Consider the following 23,379-nt stretch of genomic DNA (forward strand, 5'->3'; position numbering starts at 1 on the left):
GTCCTCAAAGTGACATCTTTGCTTTTCAACATTATTCCATTATTATACAAGAAGTCAATCATCCCAGTTGAAAGTGTCTCCTCACCATACTAGGGCAGAAAGAAAGGTGTGTTCAGTGAAAAGTGCAATGATGGGTTTGTAGAGGCAAGTGGGAATTAAGCATCATCACCATTATGGTAAAGACCCTGGTGGCGCCACGGTTAAGTGCTTGGCTGCTCACTGAAAGGTTGGTGTTTGGAACTCACCCAGCAGCTACACAGGAGAAAGAATTGACAATCTGCTTCCATAAAGATTACAGCCTAGAAACCCCTGTAGGACAGTTCTCCTCTGTCCACTGGCTTGCTATGAGTTGAAAGTTGACTCGATGGCACCTAACAACCACCATCATGGTAAAACTATGATTTACAAGACAGTGTTGTGCCCTCTAATCAGAGTCTTACCCATTCTGTGAGGTAGGTGGGAGGGTGTGAACCCCATTTAACAGAGTAAGGAGCTGAGAAAGTCACAGGGCTAGCTATGCGCAGAGCTGTGGGGAGCTGACTCCCTGGTTTAGGTCTCTCTGTGGGAGTCAAGATGCCTCCTACTAACGGCGTTCATGTTGTACCTTCTCCTGTCTCTCTGGCCTGGCAGATAGTGATTGCCAATTTTTCTCTGTAGATTATGTTTGAGACCTTCAACGTACCTGCCCTATATATAGCCAACCAAGGAGTCCTTTCTCTGTACGCCTCTGGCAAAACAACTGGTGAGTGGCCCTGTGTGAACCCCGTCCTCGTGAGCTCACATCCTCCCTGTCCCTCTGGCTGGTGGCACTCAGAAAACTCCACGAAAGCCACACTCTACAGCCCTTTTTCTAACTACTTTTATCCCCCCAGTTAAACAATTCACCAACAGTCATTAACTCACTCAATTCAATTTTTTTTCCCAACACCTTTATTGTGATCCAACTGACATATAATAAGCTGCACGTGTTTAAAGTGTACAGTGTGATGAGTTTGTATGTGACATATGTATTCCCTCGTGAAACCATCACCACGATGAGGATAGGGAACACATCAACCCTCAAAGTTTCCTGTGCCCCTGTATGGTCCCTTCCACCCAGTATACTCTTCCCCCTTGACTTTGTCCCCAGAAAACTGCCAATCTGCTTTCTGTCACTATAGAGTAGTTGGATTTTCTACAATTTTATATATATGGAACTATACAGCATGCACTCTGCTTTTTGTATATTATTTTTTTCTTTTTCACTCAGCATGATTATTTGGAGATTCTGTGTCATTGGTGTATCAATAGTCCACTCTTTTTATGGCTGAGTAGGATTCCATTGCAAGAATGTACCACAATTTGTTTATTCATTTGCGTGTAAATGGACATTTGGGTTGTTTCTAGTTTTGGGCTATTATAGATAAAGCTGAACATGTTTTCATTTTTCTTGGAGAAATACCCAGGGGAGGAATGGCTGTGTCACATGGTAGGTGTATTTTAACTTCTTAAGAACCTGACCAACTGTTCTCCAAAGTTGTCACCATTTTACATTCCCACCAGCAGTGTATGAGAGTTCCAGTTGCTCCACATCCTCAACAACAATTTTAGGTACTCTAATAAGTACATAATGGTTATCTCATTGTGGATTTGATTTGCATTTTTCTGATGACTAATGATGTTATGCATTTTTTCATGTGCTTATTTGCCATCTGCATATCTTCTTTAGTAAAATATCTGTTCAGATTCTTTGACTATTTTTTCATTGGGATGTTTGTCACTGAGTTTGGAGAGTTTTTTTTTTTTTTTTTAAATCCTGGATACAGGTATTTTACTAGATATATGTTTTGGAAATATTTTGTCCCAGTCTGTGGCTTGTCTTTTCATTCTCTTAATGTCTTTTGAAGCACAGAATTTTTTAATTTTGATGAAGTTCAGTTTATCAATTTGTTCTTTTATAGATCATGCTTTTGCTGTTGTATCTAAGAAACATATGCCTAACTGAAGGTCACAGAGATTTTTCTCCTATGTTTTCTTCTAGAAGTTTTATAGTTTTTATTTTACCTTTTAATTTAATTTTTTAATATGGTGTGAGGTATGGATTGAAATTCGTATATTTGCATGTAGATATCCAATTGTTCCAATACCCCTGTTTAAAAGAGCTTTCTTCTCTTTGTCGAATTGTTTGCACATTTTTTTTGAAACTCAGTTGTCCATGTGTGAGTCTATTTCTGGACTCTTTATTCTCTCCCACTGATGTACTTATCTGACCTTTGGTCAGTACCACGTTATCCTAAATAGTGTAGCTTTACAATAAGTCTTGAAATAAGGTAGTGAAAGTTTTTGAAAAATTCTTGGCTATTCTAGGTGCTTTACAATTCCATATGAATTTTAGAATTAGCTTGTCAATTTCTATCAAAGCCTCCTTGGATTTTTATTGGAATTATGTTGAATCTGTTGATTAATTTGGGGAGACTGGACATCTTAATAATACTGATTCTTCCAACCCATGAATATGGTGTATCTCTTAGGTCTCCTTTAATTTCTAGTATAATGTTTTGTGGTTTATAGTGTACAGGTCTTATATATCTTGTGTCAGATTTGTCTCTCAGTATTTCAGTTATTTTGATGCTATTGGAAATGGTATTTTTATTTCAGTTTCTTATTGTTCATTGCCACTATATAGAAATACAATTGATTTATGCATATTGGTATTGCAAAAATTGTCTCCTGAAGCCTTACTAAGCTCATTTTTTAGTGACAGTATCTTTTTTGTAGATTGCTTCAGATTTTCTACTTAAACAATTGTGTTGTCTATAAATAAACTCAGTTTTACTTCTTTCTTTCCAAACCGTGTGTGTTTTACTGTTTTTGTTTATGTTTTGTCTTTTTTCTTGCCTGGTTGAACTGGCTAGAACCTCTGGTAAAATACTGAATAGAAGTGGTGAGCAGACATCCATGTCTTGTTCCTGATCTTGGAGGGAAAGAACTCAGACTTTCACCATAAAATAAAGTATGCTCTTAGGTGTATGTTTTTTGTAGACTTTTTTTTTTTTTTTTTTAAGTCAGTTTGGAGTGTCTTAAGTTAAGGTTGGATTGCTCCAAAGGGAATTGAACATTTTTTTTTTTTTTTTAATCAATGCGAGCAAGTACTCTTGTATTCTTGGTTTGTGGAGGGCTTTGTTTTTTTTTTAAATCAGGAATGGATATTATGTTTTGTTCAGTGCATTTTCTGCATCTAGTGATTTGACTTATGGATTTTCTTTTTTAGTTCAGTAATACAGTGAATTATGTTGATTGATTTTTGAATGTTAAAATAACCTTTCCTGAGACAAGACCAATTTGGTAATAATGTATTATCCTTTTTATATATTGTTGGATTCAGTTTGTGAAAATTTTGTTTAGGATGTTTGTCTCTATGAAGGACAATGGTCTATAGTTGTGTTGTGATATCTCATCTCTTGTTACCTGACTTCCAATATCTTGAAAAATCTTTGTTACTTGTGTTTTGTCTGGTTTTTCAGGTGTTCCAGGAGGGAGGGGAAATCCAGTCTGTTACTCCATCTTAGCTAGAAGTGGAGGTCCTCTGGTCTCACTTTTGTTTCATTTGAAATTTGAAGCTCTTGGTTACCAGCCCACACTTAACAGGTGAAAGGAGCCAACTACCTACACCCCTAATCAGCTCTAGAAGGCTCTCATTCCCATCGAGTTGATTCTGATTCATAGCAACCCTATAGGACAGAGTAGAACTTCCCCATATGGTTTCCAAAGCTGTACATCTTTATAGAAGCAGACTGCCACATCTTTCTCCCGTGGAGCCACTGGGTGGGTTCGGACCACCGACCTTTTGGTTAGCAGCCAAGCGCTTAACCTCTGCACCATCAGAGCTGCTCCTTGTAGAAGGATCTACAGGCTACCGTTTTACACAAAATGAGGCCATACTTTCCCATTACCACCTCACACCCTTCTGGACCAGGCCGGGAGAGCAAGACTGCCTTGGTAACTAAAATGTACAGCTCCTCAGTTGCATCCGGACGCTCCTGACATTCAGGATGCCACATGGAGATTTCTAGTGTTCTCATCAATGCACAGGCAGTTCCTTAGAGGAAAAGGGTTAGGACCCTGGTATTCTTTTTCCTTTACTTCTCTTTGCTAATTCCTGTATGTCTGGTTGAATAAAAAAGCCTCCAGGCTTCCTGTCTAAAACAGCCCTTGTTCTGACCCAGAAGGTTCCATCCTAGCACACTCCTCTATAGGGGAAGAAAGCTTGCTCCTCAGGCCTTTTGCCTGCACCTCCATTGGTTTCTCCCTCTGCCCTCTCCTTCTGCAGACTTAGCCATGATGGGCGTGCCGTGTACCCTATATTATGATGCCAGTATTCTCTTTCGTCTAGGAACAACCATCGAATCCGGAGAAGGGATGACCTACTTTGTGCCCATCATTGACGGATGCCCTTTGCATCAGTCAACCATGCAGCTGGACGTCGCTGGCCAAGACCTAACGTTGTACTTCATGCAACTGCTGACAGAGAGTGGACACTTATTTGTGAACTCAGGTAGAAAATGCTATTCCCAGCCAGGTAACCCAGTCCCTGAAGTATAATAACCTTCTTGGGTTGCAACAACCTGCAACTCTCCAATTCATAAAGCCAAGGCAACTTGACTGTTGTCAGAGTTCCATAAATAGCCTTGTGTACATTTAATGACATTGAGTGGATTGACATTGATGATGATGATGATTGCTATGGGTTGAATTGTGTCTCCCCGAAAGAGGCTTTGTAAAATCCTGACCCTTTGTCTTAGTTATCTAGTGCTGCTATAACAGAAATACCACAAGTGGATGGCTTTAACAAACAAATTTATTCTCTCACAGTTTAGAAGGCTAGAAGTCCAAATTCGAGGTGCCAGCTCCAGAGGAAGGCTTTCTCTCTCTGTCAGTTCTGGGGGAAGGCCCTTGTCATCAATCTTCCCCTGGTTTAGGAGCTTCTCAGCACAGGAACCTTGGGTCCAAAGGACGCACTCTGCTCCCAGCATTGCTTTCTTGGTGGTATGAGGTCCACCTGTCTCTCTGCTTGCTTCTCTCTTTTATATGTCAAAAGAGATTGGCTTAAAACAAAACCTAATCTTGTAGATTCAGTCTTGCCTCATTAACATAACTGCCTGTAATCTTGCCTCATTAACATCGTAGAGGTAGGATTTACAACACATAGGATGATCACATCAGATCACAAAATGACAGACAGTCACACAATACTGGAATCATGGCCTAGCCAAGTTGACACACATTTTTGGGGGACACAATTCAATCCACGACACCCCTATACCTGTGAGTGTAGCCCCATTTGGGAGTAGGGTTTTCTTTGTTATGTTAATGAGGCTGTATCAGTGTAAGATGTGTCTCAAACCAGTCGCTTTTGAGATATAAAAGGAGCAGATTAGGCACAAAAGCAAATAAGCACAGACGGAGGAAGACAGATGCCACACCACATGAAGACGGCCAAGGAACCAAGGAGCAGAAGATGAAGAGAAAGGACCATCCCCCAGAGCCAACAGAGAGAGCAAGCCTTCCCCTAGAGCCGGAGCCCTGAATTCGGACTTCTAGTCTCCTGAACTGTGAGAAAATAAATTTCTGTTCATTAAAGCCACCCGCTTGTGGTATTTTGTTATAGCAGCACTAGACAAGTAAGCATTGATGGTCTAAGCTTCACAGAGCACCTACCCTGCATAAGGCCAGTGCGCCAAGAACGTGCTTCCCATGCACACTCTTGTTATGCCTTGCTGTGACCCCAGAAGAGGGCGTCATTACTATCATGCCCAGAGGAAGATGCTGAGACAGGTGAGGCGGCTTGGCCAACATCCACTAACCAGTTGGGATAGCAGCTGGGACATGACCCCAAGGGCTCCAGACAGGGCACTAACTAAACTTGATCACAGGACCAACCAAATCTTATCCACAGTTCCTGGGCAGGATTTTGGATGCATGGCATCCCAGTCCCAGCAAGCCCACAATCCCGCATTGGGCTTTCTTGTCTCCCCAGGTGTCTTAGGCTGGGTTCTCTAGAGAAGCAAAAACCAGTAAAGTGTATAAATATATATATAGAGAGATTTATATCAAGGAAACAGCTCACGCAATTGTAGAGGCTGGAACATCCCAAGTCCACGGATCAGGGTAGAGGCTTTTCCCAAGTCATGCAGCCGCAGAAGCTGGCGAGCCCAAGATCAGCAGGTCGGAGAGCAGGGCCTCTGCTCACAGCCTGTGAAGGTCAACGAATTCCAAGATCAGCAGACAAGACTGCAAAATTTCTCCTGATTCACATAGCTGCAGGGGCTGGCGAACCCAAGATCATCAGGTCAGGGAGCAGGACTCTTGCTTACAGGCTGTGAAGATCGACGAATCCCAAGATCGACAGGTAAGCTGCTAGCTCAAGTCCCAAGAACCAGAGGTGAGACAACAAGAGGCAGCTGCTGGATCCAGAACAAGCCAAAAACTTTGGCAAGGTGAGCAGGAAAGAAGTAGCCAGCGGAGGGCAGAGAGATGAAGGCCAAGGGGGCGGTGAGCCACCACAGGCCCTGCCCTTGCTGGTACCACTCAGCAGATTCCACCACAGGCGTGATCACATATCAAATCTCAGCAGGAAAGTGATCACATTATACAACTGCCAAAACACTGAGAATCATGGCCTACCCTAGTTGACACCAGGCAAGAGCCAAGCAGAACGCAGAGCCCGACAGGAGAGCAGCAATGGATGGAAAAAAGCAGAGGAAAGAGGGGAGAACACATCACCCTAGTGAGATCTTCAGAGCATTGTTACCCCTAGTCCCCACAACAGGCCTGCAAGTGATGACTAATCCCACTTCTGCAAACGAAGAGAGGAGCCCTGGTGACACAGTGGTTAAGCGCTCGGCTGCTAACTGAAAGGTTGGCGGTTTGAGCCCACCAACCTCTCCATGGGAGAAAGATGTGGCAGTCTTCTTCCTGAAAGATTACAGGCTTGGAAACCCTATGGGGGCAGTTCTGCTCTGTCCTATAGGGTCGCCATGAGATGGAATCGACTTGACAGCAACAGGTTTGGGTTTGTGCGTGTGTGTGTATTTTGCAAATGAAGAAATGGAAGGCTTCAGAGAATAAGAAACTTGTCGAAAGCTAGGCAGTTGGTAAATGGCACAGGTGGAGTTTGAACCCAGATTTATCTGACCATCGCCCAGACTAGGTGAGGAAGGGGGGCATCAGGAGAGAAGCGAGTGGCTAACAGCGTCAGTTGCTGGAGGGTAATAAACCAGGAAAGGACTGAAGGCTGCCTGCAGCTTTCTGGAACTAGGAGGGCACAGTAGACCTGGAAACCGCAGGTTAGGTGGACGTTGAGGGTAGAAGCCAGTGTCATCGGGCAGAAAAGTCAGTGGGATTTCCAGGCAGGGAGGAGCAGGGGGTTCTTGGTTTGATACACCCCCTCTGATCCAAGCTCAAGGAGCCCTCAGGGCACAATAGTTAAGCACTTGGCTACTAACCAAAGGTCAGTAGTTCAAACCCACCCAGCAGCTCCTCAGGAGAAAGACCTGGCGATCCTCTTCTGTAAAGACTACAGTCTAGGAAACCCTATAAGGCAGTTCTGCTCAGTCACACGGGGTCACTACGAGTCAGAAATGACTTAACAGCACCTAACAGTGACAGCAACAACAATTCAAACTCAGACAATCGGAGATAAAATATATAAAACTGTAACCCCAAGAGGACAGGATTTAAACGCAGGAGGCGGAGGGGGTGTAATCTTTGGGACATTTTCAGGTGAGAGGCTTTGATCAACTGTGGACAGTTCTCCAGAGAAGGGGAAACTGGGAGCTGTTAGGAGCCAACACTCTCAGCAGTAGCGATGGTTGCACCAATAAAAACCAAACCAAGCCCCTTGCCAGACAGTCTATTCCATGTGTCACAGAGTAGAACTGCTCCAAAGGATTTTCTTGGCTGTAATCTTCACAGCAGCAGATTGCCAGGCCTTTCTTCCATGGCACTGCTGGTTCAAACTGCCAACTTTTCGGTTAATACCTGAGAGTAAATTGTTGGTATCACCCAGAGACCTGTTCCACCAATAGCACCTACTATGTTAGTAGAAGGAGTCTCTGGCTGGTGGAAATGGTTAATACACTTGGCTGCTAACCAAAAGGTTAGAGGTTTGAGCCCATCCAGAGACGCCTCAGAAGGTAGGCCTGGTGATCTACTTCCAAAAAATCATCCACTGAAAACCCTGCAAATCAAGGATGTGGGAGAATTGGAACCTTTATCCACTTCTGGTGGGAATGTAAAATGATACAGCTGGTGGTGGTTCCTCAAAAAATTAAAAATAGAACTACCATACGACCCAGCAATTCCACTCCTAGGTATAGACCCAAAAGACTTGAAAGCAGAGACTCAAAAAGAGACTTGTACACCAGAATTTATTGCAGCAGTATTGACGGTATCTAAAACGTGGAAACAACCTAAATGCCCATCGACAGATGAATGGATAAACAAGATGTAGTGCATACATACAACGGAATACTACTCAGATAGTTGGAGACATAGAGCCTTGATGCATGCTACAATATGGATGAAGCTGGAAGACATTACGCTGAGGGAAATAAGTCAATCACAAAAGGACAAATATCGTATGGCCTCACTTACAGAAAAAGACAAGAACAAGCAAATGTATAGAGAATAAGGTCTCTTAGTGGTTACCCCGGGTGGGAGGGAAGAGGAAGTGGGGCTTTATTGCTTATGAAGTACTGAGTTTCTGTTTACAGTGATGGGAAAATTGCATTGATTAAGGGTAGGGTTGTGCAGCCAGCTATTCTAATTGTCAATAAATTGTGTACCTATAGAAAGTTGAATTGGCAAACGTTGTGATAGGTGTATTTACAACAATGACACACACACACAAAGTGGTTGCTTATATGCAGGCAAACACCTCATGGGATTTGGTTCCTCGGTTTGGAGGTTTAGGGTCATGGTTTCACGGGACATCCCAGTTAATTGGCCTAATAACGTGTTTAGTGCTTCTGTTCTACCTCTCAGTTCGTTGTGTGGTGCCTGGGATCTTAGAAGCTTGCAAGTGGCCATCCAAGGCACAATACTTGGTCTCTATTTGCCTGGAGCAACAGAGGAAGAAGGCGAGTCAGGAATAGGAGAAGGAAATGGACTGTGTGGCTAGCTGGTGTCACCCCCCTCCATGCTAATTACTATAATACTGTAGCTAAAACACCGGAAATTTTTTTTTCTTTTTTATTGTTGTAGTTTAAATGAAGTTTACATTTCAAGTTAGTCTCCCATACAAAAATTTATACATACATTGTTATGTAACCCTAATTGCTCACCCTATACTGTGAGAGCACACTCCTCCTTTCCACCCTGATGCCCCATGTCCATTCAACCAGCTCCTAACCCTCTCTGCCTTCCCATCTCACCTCCGGACACAAGCTGCCCGTTTAGTCTCTTGTATCTACTTGAGCTAAGAGGCACACTCCTTACAAGTATCACTTTATGTCCCACAGTCCAGTCTCATCCCTGTCTGAAGAGTTGGCCTTGGAAATTGTTTTAGTTCTGGGCTGAAAGAGAAGCCAGGGGCCATGCTTTCTGGGGTTCCTCCAGTCTCAGTCAGACCATTAAGTCTGGTCTTCTTACTAGAGTTTGAGTTCTGCACCCCACCTTTCTCCTGCTCCATCATGGTCTCTCTGTTGTGTTCCCTGTCAGGGCAGACATTGGTGGTAGCCGGGCACCATCTAGTTCTTCTGGTCTCCGGTTGATGAAGTCTCTGGTTTATGTGGCCCTTTCTGTCTCTTGGGCTAATGCTTTCCTTGTGTCTTTGGTGTTCTTCATTCTCCTTTAGCCCAGGTGGTTGGGACCAACTGATGCATCTTAGATGGCCACTTGCAAGCTTTTAAGACCCCAGATGCCACTCACCAAAGTAAGATGCAGAACATTCAGAAAAATTTTTTAATTGTATTTTAGATGAGGGTTTACAGAGCAAACTAGTTTCTCATTAAACAATTAACGCACATATTGTTTTGTGACCTTGGTTGCCAACCCCACAACATGTCAACACTCTCTCCTTCTTGACCTTGGGTTTCCCATCACCAGCTTTCCTGTCCCCTCCTGCCTTCTCATCCTTGCCCCTGGGCTGATGTGCCCATTTAGTCTCGTTTTGTTTTATTGGCCTGTCTAATCTTTGGCCGAAGGGTAAAACACCAGAAAATTTGACAAAATCAGCGACTATAAAAACACCAGCAGCAACGAAAACAACAGCACAAGCTTGTAGCTTGTGCAGACGAAACCACATGATTTGAAACACGGTTATAATCCGATAATAATGACAGCTCTTGACGGGAGCGCATTAGAAGGTTCAAAAAGTAAATCAGCGTAGAGTTTTAGCCTTGTAGGTATATTGATACATGTAAGCTGAGCTCACGAAACATGTTTTTGTTTATAACTAACTATAGGGATATTTTTATTAAAAATAATGAATTTCTGCTAAAACACTGCGCAAAAATTTTATAGACAGTCATTGCGGTGTCACACCCCCCCCCCGACAATGTCACCCGGTGCAGTCCGCACCCCCTGCTCCCCCCTAGTGATGACACTGTTTTCCTCTCTCGCACAGATGACCGGGAGTATGTCCGGGACATGAAAGAGAAGCGTTGCTACGTGGCTTTGGACTTTGAAAAAGAGCAGGCGAAAGCCGAGTCGCCTTCCTTCAAGAGGACGTACCAGCTGCCCGATGGTCAGGAGATTGACATCGGCAGGGAGAGGTTCTTCTGCCCCGAGGCACTCTTCAACACCAGCCTCATAGGTGAGTCCCCGGGGAGGGGCAGGGTTAGCCAGACTGGGGCAACTGAGCACCCTGTAAGAGAGGAGGAGCAGGGTGGCCTAGAGGGGACTCCGTGTGAGTAGCAAATCATAGTAAATAGGCACCCGATATCAAAAGTTCGTATCAACCCACACTTACTAAGCACCTACGCTATGAGTCAGAATCGGCTTGATGGCAATGGGTTTTTTTCTTATGTGCCTGTTGGTGGAGCAGTGGTTAAGAGCTCGGCTGCTAACAAAAAGGTCAGCAGTTCAAATCCACCAGGAGCTTCTTGGAAACCCTATGGGGCAGTTCTACTCTGTCCTATACGGTCACTATGAGTCGGAATCAACTCGACGGCAGCGGGATATGCTGGTTATGAGGCAGTGGTGGGATGTTCACCCTCCGCGCGGGAGGCCTGTGTTTCATTCCCAGCCAGCACACCTCACATGCAGCCACCACCCATCTGTCAGTGGAGGCTCGCGTGTTGCTATCACGCGCAACAGGTTTCAGCAGAACTTTCAGACCAAGATGGACTAGGAAGAAAGGCCTGGTGATTGTCTTCTAAAAATCAGCTAATGAAAAACCTATGGATCACAATAGTCTGATGGGGATGGTGCAAGACTGGGCAGCATTTGGTTCTGTTTATTTGGGGTCAGCATGAGTTGGGGGCTGACTCTACACCAGCTAACAACAACAACATGTCCGAATATTTCGTGGGACATACTTATACTCTCTCTCTCTGTCTCTCTTTCCTCCTTCCTCTCTGTCTCTCCCTGCTTCTCTCTGTCTCTGTCTCACCTTCTCCCTCTCTGTCTCTGTGTCTCTCTCTGTCTCTCCTTCTCTATCACTCCCTCCCCCATCTCTCTCCTGTCTCTCTCTTTCCTGCTCTCTGTCTCTGTATCTCTCTGTCTCTCTCTCCTCCTCCCTCTCTCTCTGTCTCTCTCTTCTCCCCTTCCTCTCTCTCTCTCCTCCCTCTCTCTTTGTCTCTCCTCTCTCTGTCCTCTCCCGGCCACCCCATCCCCACAGGGAGGAACACCCTGGGCATCCACATGGTTGCCTCCCAGAGCGTCTCCTCCTGCGACCCCGCCCTCTGGAAGAAACTCTTCAGCAACATGGTGTTGTCAGGTGGAACTGGCTCCTGCTCTGGCTTGCAATTCCGGCTGCAGAGAGAAATATCCGAAGTGGTTTCTGCTTCCGTAAACGTGAAGGTAGGTGCCCTGGGTCCACTCCTTCGGGGGTTTCCCAAGTTCATTCCACAGATATCTGGAATGCTTGCAGCCTGCTGGTCAGTCCCAGGCACATGGGGAAGCATCGGGAAACAGGACGGACACAAATCCATGGAACCCGCACTCCAGTGGGAGGCGCAGTGAACAATACAAGTGGGCACACTGTGGAGGGTGATTCCCTGTTAACAGAAAGCCAAACCCATTGCCATCAAGTCAATTCCGACTCACAGCAACCCTACAGGACCGAGTAGAACTGCCCCATAGGGTTTCCAAGGCTGTCATCTTTACGGGCAGATCGCCAGCTCTTTCTCCCTCGGGGCGCCTGGTGGGTTCGAACTGCGGTACACTGAGTGGTCAGGGTGGGCCTCTTCAAGAAGGTGACATTGGAGTAAACACCTGAAGGAAGTGAGGGCATCATGGATGTCGGGAAGAGTGTTCCAGGCAGAGGAAATGGCCCATGCAAAGGCCCTGAGGCAGGAGCCTGTCTTGCTTCCTGGAGGAAGGTCAGGGAAGGCTTGTCTGGGGCTAAGTGGGTGAGCGCAAGGTGTGGATGAGTACAGAGAAGTGTGGAGGCTTTTACCCTGAACTGAGAGAGAACGGAAGCCACCGGGAGGTTTTGAGCTGAGCAGTGACACCCTCTGGCCAGATGCTGGAAGGATCTCCCTGGCCGTGTATGGAAGGCCAACTGTGGGATGTAGGGGTGTAAGTGTGGTGACCTGGCTGAGGGATGCTGGTGGCTCAGAGCAGGCTGGGGAGAGGGTGGGAAGGGTCCCATTTGGACTCTTGCTCGAGGCACGGCCAACAGGACTTGCAGAGGGTGTCAATGCAGGGGTGAGAGAGAGGGTTGCTGAGGGGCACTGAACAACCTGGAAAGTGGCGTAGCCATCACTGAGATGAGGATCGGCCGGAGGATGGTCTGGGGGAAGATGTGGTGTTTGAACTGGTCCAGTGTGCAAGGTCTACAGTGCGTCTACGTGCAGGTGTGGAGGGGTGTGTTGTTGGGGGTCGGAAGAGGGGCTTGGGCCGCAGACACACACTTAGGGGTTCTCAGTAGAGTCCACAAGGCAGGAAGGGTAGACAGAGAAGAAGACCTGCAGCTAGCATCATATTTAACGGGGATATGTGGAACGCTTGCCCCCAGGGTCACAGACAGGCAGAAACGTCCCATCGCCACTTCTATTCATCATGATAGTAGAGATTCTAGAGATTGAAATAAGGCAAGAAAAAGAAATAAAAAGTCATAAGAAAGAAATATGTCAATTGGCATAATTAACAGGATCATGGTGGCAAAATGCTTACTTGCTTGGCTGCTAACCGAAAGGTTGGCAGTTCGAACCCTCCCAGCAGCTCTTTAGGAGAAAGACTTGGCAATCTGCTTCCGTAAAGATTACAGCCTAGGAAACCCTATGGGGCAGTTCTACTCTGTCATATAGGGTAGCCATGAGACAAAAATGATTGATGGTACCTGATAACACCAGCAATCTGTAGCTCGGGCTCGACATGGCAACCCCAGTGAATCCAAGGCAGAGAGCCTGGACAGACAGACAGGAGTGGCCAGCAAAGACATGGAGAAGGAGCTGGGGTTCCGGGGAGGACGCCAGGCAAGCAGGTGCCTGGAGGCCAAGTGAGGGGGCTGGGAGCAGGAGGGAGTGGCTGACGGGGAAATCCTGCAGCCTCCCTCGGGTGTGACTACGCTCGAGAACCGCCCACTGAACAGTCGCCACGCGGAGGTCATTGGAGACTTTGACAGCAGCTGCAGTCCAGGAGAGGGAGGCCTGAGAGGAGGGGGAGAGGCAATCGGCGAGGGGGCCGGGAAGTGAGGTGCTGGCTCAGGGGGTGTGGGGTCAGGAGGGTGTTTGTGGTGGTGGCAGTTATTGCTTTAGGATGGGTGTGTGCTGAAGGGGACAAGCTGCAGGGAGTGGGGAGCCAAGGATGCACAAGGAGGGCAGAGCTGTCAAGGTGGAGAGTGTGGAGTCTTCCCGCCGTCTTAGAGCAGTCTCTGCGAAGGCCGGAGCAAAACACCACACAGTGGGGACTTCAAAAAGCAGAACTTCTTGTCTTGAGGTGAAGGTTGCCCGGGTGTAGCCACCCAGGCTGTCTATCCTAGTTGTGAGGTGGTGACCTCTGTGGGAATGCAGATCTTTGGTCAGGAACAGTTGTATGCAGAAGAAACCCGTTTTACAGAATAGACAGTTTGATCAAACACGTGGCGCAAATGAGGAACGCCCTTGCAGGGATCTGCAACGTGGATACCCCAGACTGCTTGCCTGAGATGTATCGTGCAGGCTGAGGTTGTCTTGTCTCCTCCCATCCGCCATTTAAGCCTGTCCATGGAAGTGCTCACTCGCCCCTATGGTTTGGGGGTGATACAGAGCATGAAGAGTTCATTCAAGATCCATTGGAAGCCTCTGTATGCAATAACAGGCCCCAGTATGATTTACCTGCCGAGAACGCCCTGGCCTGTTGGCTCGAGAATCTGTCCCTGGGCAGGTTTTAGCCTTGGCCAGGGTCTCATGGGCAGGTCAGCTTTTCTATGCTGTCCAGCATTTTCTGATGACAGTGGCAGGCCATGTGTAGGCCCAGTCTAGGATGGTGTGTGACTCTCCATAGGCCGCCCTCTCTTGAATCCAGGAGGTGGTTGGTTGCACATCTCTTTGTTCTGGAGCAGAGGATGCTTCAGCCTCTGCAGTGAGTTGGCAAGAGCAGTCTAGTCGTTGATTGTTTTCCCCTCTCAGCACTGGGGCCTTTCTGGTGACCATCCACACAAGTAATAAAAACTTATCAGGAGCAGAACTGATTTTTTTTTTTTTTTGGTCCAGATGTCTCATCCCCATAGGGGATTGCTTTATGTGTCAGTCTGAGGGTTGTCAGTGGCCAGATTGAGTGGCCAGGGTATTAGCTATAGTCCACATCACAGTTTCCGTGTGCCCCACTAAAATGGCCCTAACTGCAGCAAGTCCCGATAGGACTTGGAGGCAGAAGTTTACAAAGGTGTACATTAATACATCAACATCATCAACACATACAATAGGGGTTTGTAGGGGCCCCAGTGGGACTTATCCATAGTCACGCTTGGGCAAAGTTCTCAATGATGGTGACCTCAGACCCAAAAGTTGTCCTCATTTTGGTGCCAGGTGTTATAGAGATCACAGTCACCTGTGCAATGGTATCTAAATACCCAAGACACACAATTCCTTTCATTTCCTCATTGAACTTTAATTGTAACATAGGGCTTTGGTCCTCCCTGGTGGCAGAGGGACCTAGGCTTAATCTCAGTCTTAATTACTTCTGAAGGTCAGAAGACCTGGACAAAGTTGGCACAACCCTCAGTCGTGTGTGGAGCCACACCTCCCCCATACCAAGTGCAAGCCTGGGGTCAGCCCAGTTGCCTGGTAACATGGAAGGGTCCCTCTGATTTTAGTTTCCTCCTTACTATTGCAGCTGTGACTCTGTTGCTGCTGGGTTATCCTGGCAGGAGCAGCTATCCTAGGATTCCCAGAGAGGGCCTCTGAGGGCTCTTCAAGTCTTCTCAACACAAGCCAGCTTGAAGACCTTTTCGCTCCTTGTTTTTTTTTTTTTTTTTTTCCCCTACTGTTTTAACTCTTGCTTTGCGCTGGGTGTTACAGGGTGTCCTCAGTGACGGGGACCTGCTTAGCCCCTCCAACTGTCTCCTGTCCCATTGTTGGGGGGCTCTGAGCAAGGGCTCTGAGCAATTGTTCCCCTAGCCCTTGAATCCCCCATCTTTACAAACCTACAGGTGACCATTTCTTGTTGCTCATGCTTTTCTTGGATGCACCTGCTGAGTACAGCAGTCATGCCCTCACACAACTGCCTCACATCGCTTTCCAACTGTAGTTCTTCCTGCCAAGCTCTTACGAGTGCTTCAGCAGCTGGCTGGGCTTCAGTAGCCAGCCTAACAGCCCAGAGCTGCAGCTAACCCATGGCCGCTACTGTTCTCCCAGCTTGTTTTCCACGCTTATGAAGGCATGTGTCTGCTCACAACCAGGCTATGTCACTTAGCATTTGGGGGGCATCCCTGTACTCACACAGCAGTCCACAAACAGAAAAGCATATGGGCCAGACCTTCCCATATGGCGGTCACTGGCCAACCTGGGATTTTCTCCACAGAGAAGCATACAGGTCAGACCTCCCCACGTGGAGGTAGCTGGCCAATTGGGATTTCCCTCACAGAAAAGCATAAAGGGCAGACCACCCCACGTGGAGGTCACTGGCCAGCCTGGGATTTCCCCCATAGATTCGCCACCCCCACTTGCCATTTCCTCAGTCTCCTGGCTGGCTCACCAATTGTCCAGGCATAGACCATAACTTGAAATTTGCTCCAGAAATGGAGGGTGCTGAGAGACCAAAAAAAGAAGCAGGCAACTCCAGTGTGGTGGTGCAGAAGTTTTATTAGGGAGACTTACATACAAGGCCAAGTCCTGGGTGGCTGTAGGACCAAAGCAGAACTCTGCACCCCGCAGTGGGAGGGCAGAGGTTTTATAGTGGTGGTGGACAATAGTGGCTCTATGCCAGGGGCTTACATAAGAATGCAAGTGGTAGTAAACTACTGAACCACATGGGAGCGCCCATGTTCACCCTCACAAAGCTTGTTTCCCCTTTTGTCCACCCCTCGAGACCAGCTCTTACAATCTGGCATGTTTTCTCTCCTGTGCCACTCACCCTCTTGTGCCGTAGTACGAGAGACCCCCTTCCCTCCCCACTGGGAACAGATATAGCAGTGGGGTTGGTCAGGTGCCATATGGTGCCTGCAAATGTGCAAGAGACAGAAAAAGTTACTGTGTGCCCAGAATAGGAGGAAAGCTTCCCCGATAACGAGAAGCAACTGGGAGAGAGAAAGTGACTCAATTCCCAGCCTCCTTATCAGAGAATGTTCTGGGCCCAAGGACTTTACCTAGGCAGCCCGGATGGGAGGCGTAGAGGCAGATCATTTCCCCAACACCCCCTCTTTCCTCTAACTGAGCTGAACTCATCTTGGCACAAGCCCCAGCCTCTGTCTGGCTGGGGCTGCAGAGTTGAGGTTTCTGAGTCACTTCCAGCTTAATTCCGCCACTGCCGAATGAACACCATCACTTCTGGTTATAGAAATGCCTTATCGTGGGAGGCATCTGGGCTTGTTGTTGTTAGCTGCCATCAAGTCAGCCCCAGTTCATGGCTTCCGCATGCACAATGGAACAAAACGCCGCCCAGTCCTGCGTCATCACCATGATTGGTTTCGGATCGGACTATTGTGATCCGTAGTGTTTTCATTGGCTGATTTTCAGAAGTAGATCTCCAGGCCTTTCTTCCTAGTCTGTCTTAGTCTGGAAGCTCTACTGAAACCTGTTCAGCATCACAGCAACACGCAAGCCTCCACTGACAGACAGGTGGTGGCTGCACATGAGGTGCATTGGCTGGGAATCAAACCTGTGTGTCTCACCTGGAAGGTGAGAATTCTACCACTGAACCACCCCCCCCCCCAACTGAGCTTAGGGGAGAAAATATTCCTCAGCTAGTTTTACCCAAATATTATCCTACTTCCAAAGTCTACAGCCCTCTTTATACATGTCATAAAAATTCATGCAATACTAGAAAACTGTTACCCTATCCATCTTCTTCCCTCCTAACGCTGCAGCCCTGTTTATATCATTTACATAATTTACAAGCATTTCTATAATGTTAGAAAACTATTACCCCACCCATCTCCCTGTGTCCTAATTCGGCAGCCCTCTTTATATTGTACATAACACAAATTTATGTTAGAAATCTATACCCTACCCATCTTCTCTCTTACTAAGTCTGCAGTTCTCTTTATACGATCTTATATTACACAAATTTACATACTATTGGAAAACTATTACCAACCCGTCTCCCCATTTACTAAGCCTGCAGTCCTGTTTATAACCTCTTATATAATATGATACAAATTTATAACCACCAGTTGCCGTGGAGTTAAATCCAACTCACAGCGACCCCATGCATATCAGAATAGAACTGCACTCCATAGGGTTTTCAGTGGCTGATTTCTCAGAAGTAGATCATCAGGCCTTTCTTCCGAGGTGCCTCTGGGTAGACTTGAACCTCCAACCTTTGGGTCAGCAGCCGAGCACTTAACCGTTTGTACCATTCAAGGACTCCACACAGATTTACAAACTTTTGGGAAACTATTCCCCAAGTTTCCTTCCCACTTTCCCAGCCCGCAGCCCTCTTGTGTGTCACCTTCACTGTCCCTTCTCTCCTTCTCCAGAGCACTCCGGGCTGTTGTGTAATGAACTTTCACTAAACCACAAAGGAGGGCTGAAGCTTAGCCCAGGATGGAAAACAAGTTCAAATGCAATCTTGTACCACTCTTAGTTTCGGGAGCACCTCGACAAAGAAGCTTTCTCTCCCAGTGTCTTTCTCTGGAGGTTTTGTCCTGCCAGCATGGGGTCTGGGTGCCCCTTGGGCCAAGCTCTTTCACCCATCTGGATTCTGAGTCCTCAGGGTACCCTCCACCACCACCCCACCCCAAAAAATAACAAAACCCTTCTCCACATGAAGCTTGAAGCTGACGCCCGTCTCCTGTACCTTTGCTGTAATGTAACACATTCTCTGTCTGCTTTCTTCTCTCTCTAGACTCTCTCAGGGGAGGAAGAGGAGGCAGGTTCACCTTTTAATTGTCCACAGAGCTCATTAGATTGCTCACCTAAAAGAAAATAAGGTTCCCCTCCCTAAAAAGAACTCCACCGCCCTCAGAGAACAGCAAGTTCCAATGAAGTCAACCTTTAACATAATCGTTTCTCGTACCAGCTTAAACCTTGCTGTGATGAACATTCTTGAGCTGAGTGTTTGGGCATTATTTCCCTTCATTTTTAATTTGCCATGTTTTTTCCTTAATATTGGAGTCCCTGGGTGGTGCAAATGTTTAATTCACGCGGCTGCTAGCTGAAAGATTGGAGGTTCGAGTCCACACAGAATCACCTTGACTTCTGAGAAACCAGCCACTGGAAACCCAATGGGGAGCTGTTCTACTCTGACACGCATGGGGTTGCCATGAGTTGGAGCTGACAACCGGTTTTTCCCCTGGCATCCATTTCTCGATATGGAGTTGCTGGGCCAGAAACGTATGCCCAGTTTCAGTAGTCTTAAACATATGGCCAAATTACCCACCAGAGCTCCCCAGGCTCTAACACCAAGGCAGACGGGTGAGGTGGTCTCTCCCCATGGCCACTCTGGCATGGTTGTTCCCGTTGCTACAACTCTTTGGCCAACTTGATAGGGGGAAATAAATTATTGCTTGCATTTGTGTTTCTTTAATTACTAATTAAGAAGCCCTGGTTACACAACTATTAAGCGCTCTACTGCTAACTGAAAGGTCTGCGGTTCTACAGGAGAAAGACCTGGTGATCTCCCATAAAGATTATAGCCTAGGAAACCCTATGGGGCAGTTCCGCTCCATCACATGGGGTTGCTGTGATTCGGAATTGACTCCATGGCACCCAACATCAACAACAATTGCTAAAGACGGTGAACAGTTCAGCATGTATTTCCTTGCTGTTTGTAGGGTTTTTCTTCCCTCCCCCTTTTTTTCACATATTTTTGGAACTGCCTGTTGCAAACCCTTTGGCCGTTTTTCGATGGGCAGTTTTGCCCTCTTCTTAGTGATGTGTCAGTCATCCCAGTTTAGTGCCTACTTCTGTGTGGTTTGGGGCGTTGGTTTAGATAAGACACTAGCAGGGCAGATGGCTCATCCAGGGTGACCAGCCTGTTGGAAGAACAGACAGAGCAAAGAGCCCAGGTGCTTCTGCCTGATGAGGTGACCCTGAGTAGTCCCTCCCTTTTTTTCCTTTTTAAGTTTTTTCTTAAAATGTTAGTGTCATTTCTTAACAAAGGCCAGCAAATGGTTCCCAAGCCAAGCCCAGTTCTGTGAAGCAGCAGAGCCAGCCGACACTGGGTCACCATGTCTGATAACTCATCCTGCCTTATTCCCGCCTCCACCTGGACCTGGTTTTCCAAATCCCAGTTCAGAGCCTTTTCCCTGAGCGGCGATGCATGCTGTCCTATGTTTTAGAATAAAGTTGCTGGCTGCTGTCAAGTTGACCCCCAGTGCATGGTGACCCCATGCACAGCAGAACAAAACACTACCCAGTCCTGCACCATCCCCATGATCGGTTGCAGGTGGGACCATTGTGATCCATAGGGTTTTCATTGGCTGATTTTTGGAAGTAGTTCTCCAGGCCTTTCTTCCTAGTCCATCTTAGCTTGCAAGCTCCGCTAAATCCTCTTCAGAATCCTAGCAATACAGAAGCCTCCACCGATAGGCAGTGGCTGCTCATGAGGTACCTTAGCCAGGAATCGAACTGGGGTCTTCTGCATGGAAGGTGAGAATTCTACCACTGAACCACCACTGCCCTTAATTTTAGAATAATAAACCCGTTACAGCCGGCCCTCTGTAGCCTCTGGTTCCACATCCGAGGATTCAACCAACCCCAGATTGAAACTATTCAGGAGAAAAAAAATTCCCAAAAAGCAAAACTTAAATTTGTCGCACGCCAAGCACTACACTGAATCCATGCTAATGAGGAGATGTGCAGCATCCCCTGCTGTAGCCTCCCCCGTCTCACAGATCCTCAGTCTCTCTGCAACACTCATTGTTTGAGCATTGTTTGCCTCGTGTCTTGTCATTATTTCCTAAAGAATACAGTGTAACAACCATTTACATAGCATTTACATTGTATTATGTATTTTGAGTGATATAGAGATGACTTAAAATATACGGGAGGATCCTATGCCATTGTATATAAGGGACTTGAGCATCCGTGGATTTTGGTATCCGCCGGGGGTCCTAGAACCAATCCCCTACAGATACCAAGGGACGACTGCATATTATTAGATACCTAAATGCCTTAAGAAAAGTTTGTGATCACATATGAAGACAGAAAAGCAAATTTAAAAATGGGGCGAGCTATTACTTTCCTGCTACAGGTGATATTTGGGGTGCACAGAAGTACCCTCCCCCTGCCCAGTGTCGTGTTGCCCCCAGCTCTCCATGGACACTCTTGCCCACTTCCTGGGCATCCTGGGATGACTCATTTTTGCTCTGTCTTCAAAATCCAGCCCCAAACACCCATCTGGGAGATGTCAATCCCTGCCCCTTCCTTCTCTCATCTCTTCTCTCCCTCACACCCCTGGCCCACCAGACTGTTGTTTGGAAAACAGAGAGCTCCTGGCCTGTGTCCACCTTTTCCTGGACGCCTGTCACAGGGTCCCAGATGAGTGGGCTGTCAGTAAACTATGTGAGTGAGAGCTGACTCTCAGACACTGAGAAGAGGGGTCATCCAGGGTGGGGGCCACCCTTCCACTTGATTTTTGTAAATGCATCCCTTTAAAGATCACCCACCTGAGGCAGGGTGGCAGGGAACTCGTGCCAGGAGGTCTTGAACAAGGGATTCAACCTTCCAGGGCCTCAGTGCTCCTGCCTGAGAAATGGGTGTGCAGAGTGACCTTCTGTCAGCCCAGAGGTACTCTGACTTGGCCCACAAAAGGCCAAGAATAGGAGCCAGTGGAGCAGGGACTTACAGGCGCCTGAGGGAGAGTAAGAAGGAGAGGTCTTGAAAGCCGCGCACGAAAATGTGGATGGGATTTCTCCAGGCTGTTTGATGGCTGCTGCTGTTTTTTTTTTTTCTTGTTTGTATTTTCTAATTTTTCTACACAATACATTGGCCTTATACACACAAAATGTAGTATTATATATTACAAAATGAATCTAAGTGCCAAGGGTACGGGTCCTTTGCGCTCTTGTTGGTTTTATCCTATAGGTGAAGCCCAAAGAGTGGATGTGGGCTGTTAGGCATCTTCGTTGTTGGGTGCCGTCAAGTCGATTCTGACTCATAGCGACCCCATGTGAAAGAGTAGAACTGCCCCGGAGGGTTTCCTAGGCTGTCGTCTTTATAGCAAATGGCCACCCCACAGGTTCAAGCCTCCGACCTTTCAGTTAGCAGCCAAGTGCTTAACCATTGCGCCGCCAGGTCTTCTTTAAGCATCCTTCCAAAAAAAGAACCCAGCTCGCTGCTGTCAAGTTGAGTCCTACTCTTAGTGACCCTACAGGACAAAGTAGAACTGCTCCATAGGATTTCCAAGGCTCGGATCTTTACGGAAGCAGGCTGCCACATCTTTCTCCCATAGAGCGGCTGATGGGTTCAAACTGCCAACATTTTGGTTAGCAGCTGAGCATTAAGCATCTTTAAAAGGTAATAAAGCAGAGAGGGGAAAAAAAAACAAAACACTGAAGTCAAGTGTCTAGAGATCAAAGTTTATTAGTGGTTAACGGGTGGGCGGGGGGCAAGGAAGACACAAGTTTAGGGGACACTGATCTTCTGCAGGGCGATGGAAAAATTCGAGAACAGTTCATGGTGATAGTTGAACAACACGAAGAACATCATTCATTTCACTGAGCTGTACGTGTGCAGATTGTAGAAATGGCAAGTGTTTCATTAGCTGCATATATATATATCACAGTAAAAAATAAATAAAAGGTAATAATGAATTATATCTTCAAGGGGGAAAATGACTGGAGATGAAGTTCTTTTAGGGATAGACACTTTTGTGTCCCTGGTCTAGAGCCGTGTTTTCATTCTGGTTTCTAACCCTTTCTCCCCTTCCCTCCCTGGTGCCCCCCACCCATTTCCTCTCTTGCCTCTCTTCCCTCTCCACCTCCCCCTCCTTCCTCCCCTGCCCCTCTGCCCCATCCAGGTGTCCTCCTGCCCCTACTCCGTATATGGCTCTTGGGTTGGGGGCTCCATCCTCGGCTCGCTCTCTACGTTCAAGGACATGTGGATCACCAAGGACGAGTATAGAGACATTGGTTCCTCCATTGTCATTAGAAGAAGCTTCTGAGTTGTGGCCTTCTGCAACCCACCCATCACCTGTGCCATCAACGCCGACTCCAGGCTTGGCATCCGCTTGGCTGAATTGACCAGAACTCAGAGCCAACTGAGACACGAGGGCAACCTTCCACCACAGGCTTTAATAAAAAGGGCCATAAAGGACAGCTTCTGCCTCTGTGTCTCGGCCAGGCTTGCAGCAGCATGGGAGGGGCCCACAGGGCACTCTGTAGGTTAATGTGCAATAAGGGCTATGTCTCAGTCTCCTAAGGAGCCCTGGTGGCACAATGCTTAAGTACTCGGCCACTAACTGAAAGGTCGGCAGTTCAAACCCACCCAGCAGCTCCTTGGGAGAAAGGCCTGATGATCTGCTCCCATAAAGATAACAGCCTAGGAAACCCTGTGGGGCAGTTCTACTCTGTCACATGGGTCACTATGAGTCAGCATCTACTCAACAGCACCCAGCAACAACGACGACTTAGTCTCCTAGAGCCGCTAC

At 47.0% G+C, this 23,379-nt stretch overlaps 1 protein-coding gene across 1 annotated transcript in view; it reads left to right on the forward strand.

The window, feature by feature from the left end:
* LOC101351702 (actin-85C) overlaps positions 1-22,893 on the forward strand; it is a 48,405-nt gene extending 25,512 nt beyond the window's left edge. The window contains exons 4-8 of the mRNA XM_004383875.1: positions 658-742; positions 4,373-4,534; positions 10,607-10,795; positions 11,822-12,003; positions 22,750-22,893. Coding sequence (XP_004383932.1) covers positions 658-742; positions 4,373-4,534; positions 10,607-10,795; positions 11,822-12,003; positions 22,750-22,893 — 762 coding nt within the window. The remainder of the gene's footprint in view (positions 1-657; positions 743-4,372; positions 4,535-10,606; positions 10,796-11,821; positions 12,004-22,749) is intronic.
* The last annotated feature ends 486 nt before the right edge of the window (positions 22,894-23,379 follow it).

The sequence above is a fragment of the Trichechus manatus genome, unplaced genomic scaffold (assembly GCF_000243295.1).
Source record: "Trichechus manatus latirostris isolate Lorelei unplaced genomic scaffold, TriManLat1.0 scaffold00113, whole genome shotgun sequence".
NCBI lineage: Eukaryota > Metazoa > Chordata > Mammalia > Sirenia > Trichechidae > Trichechus > Trichechus manatus.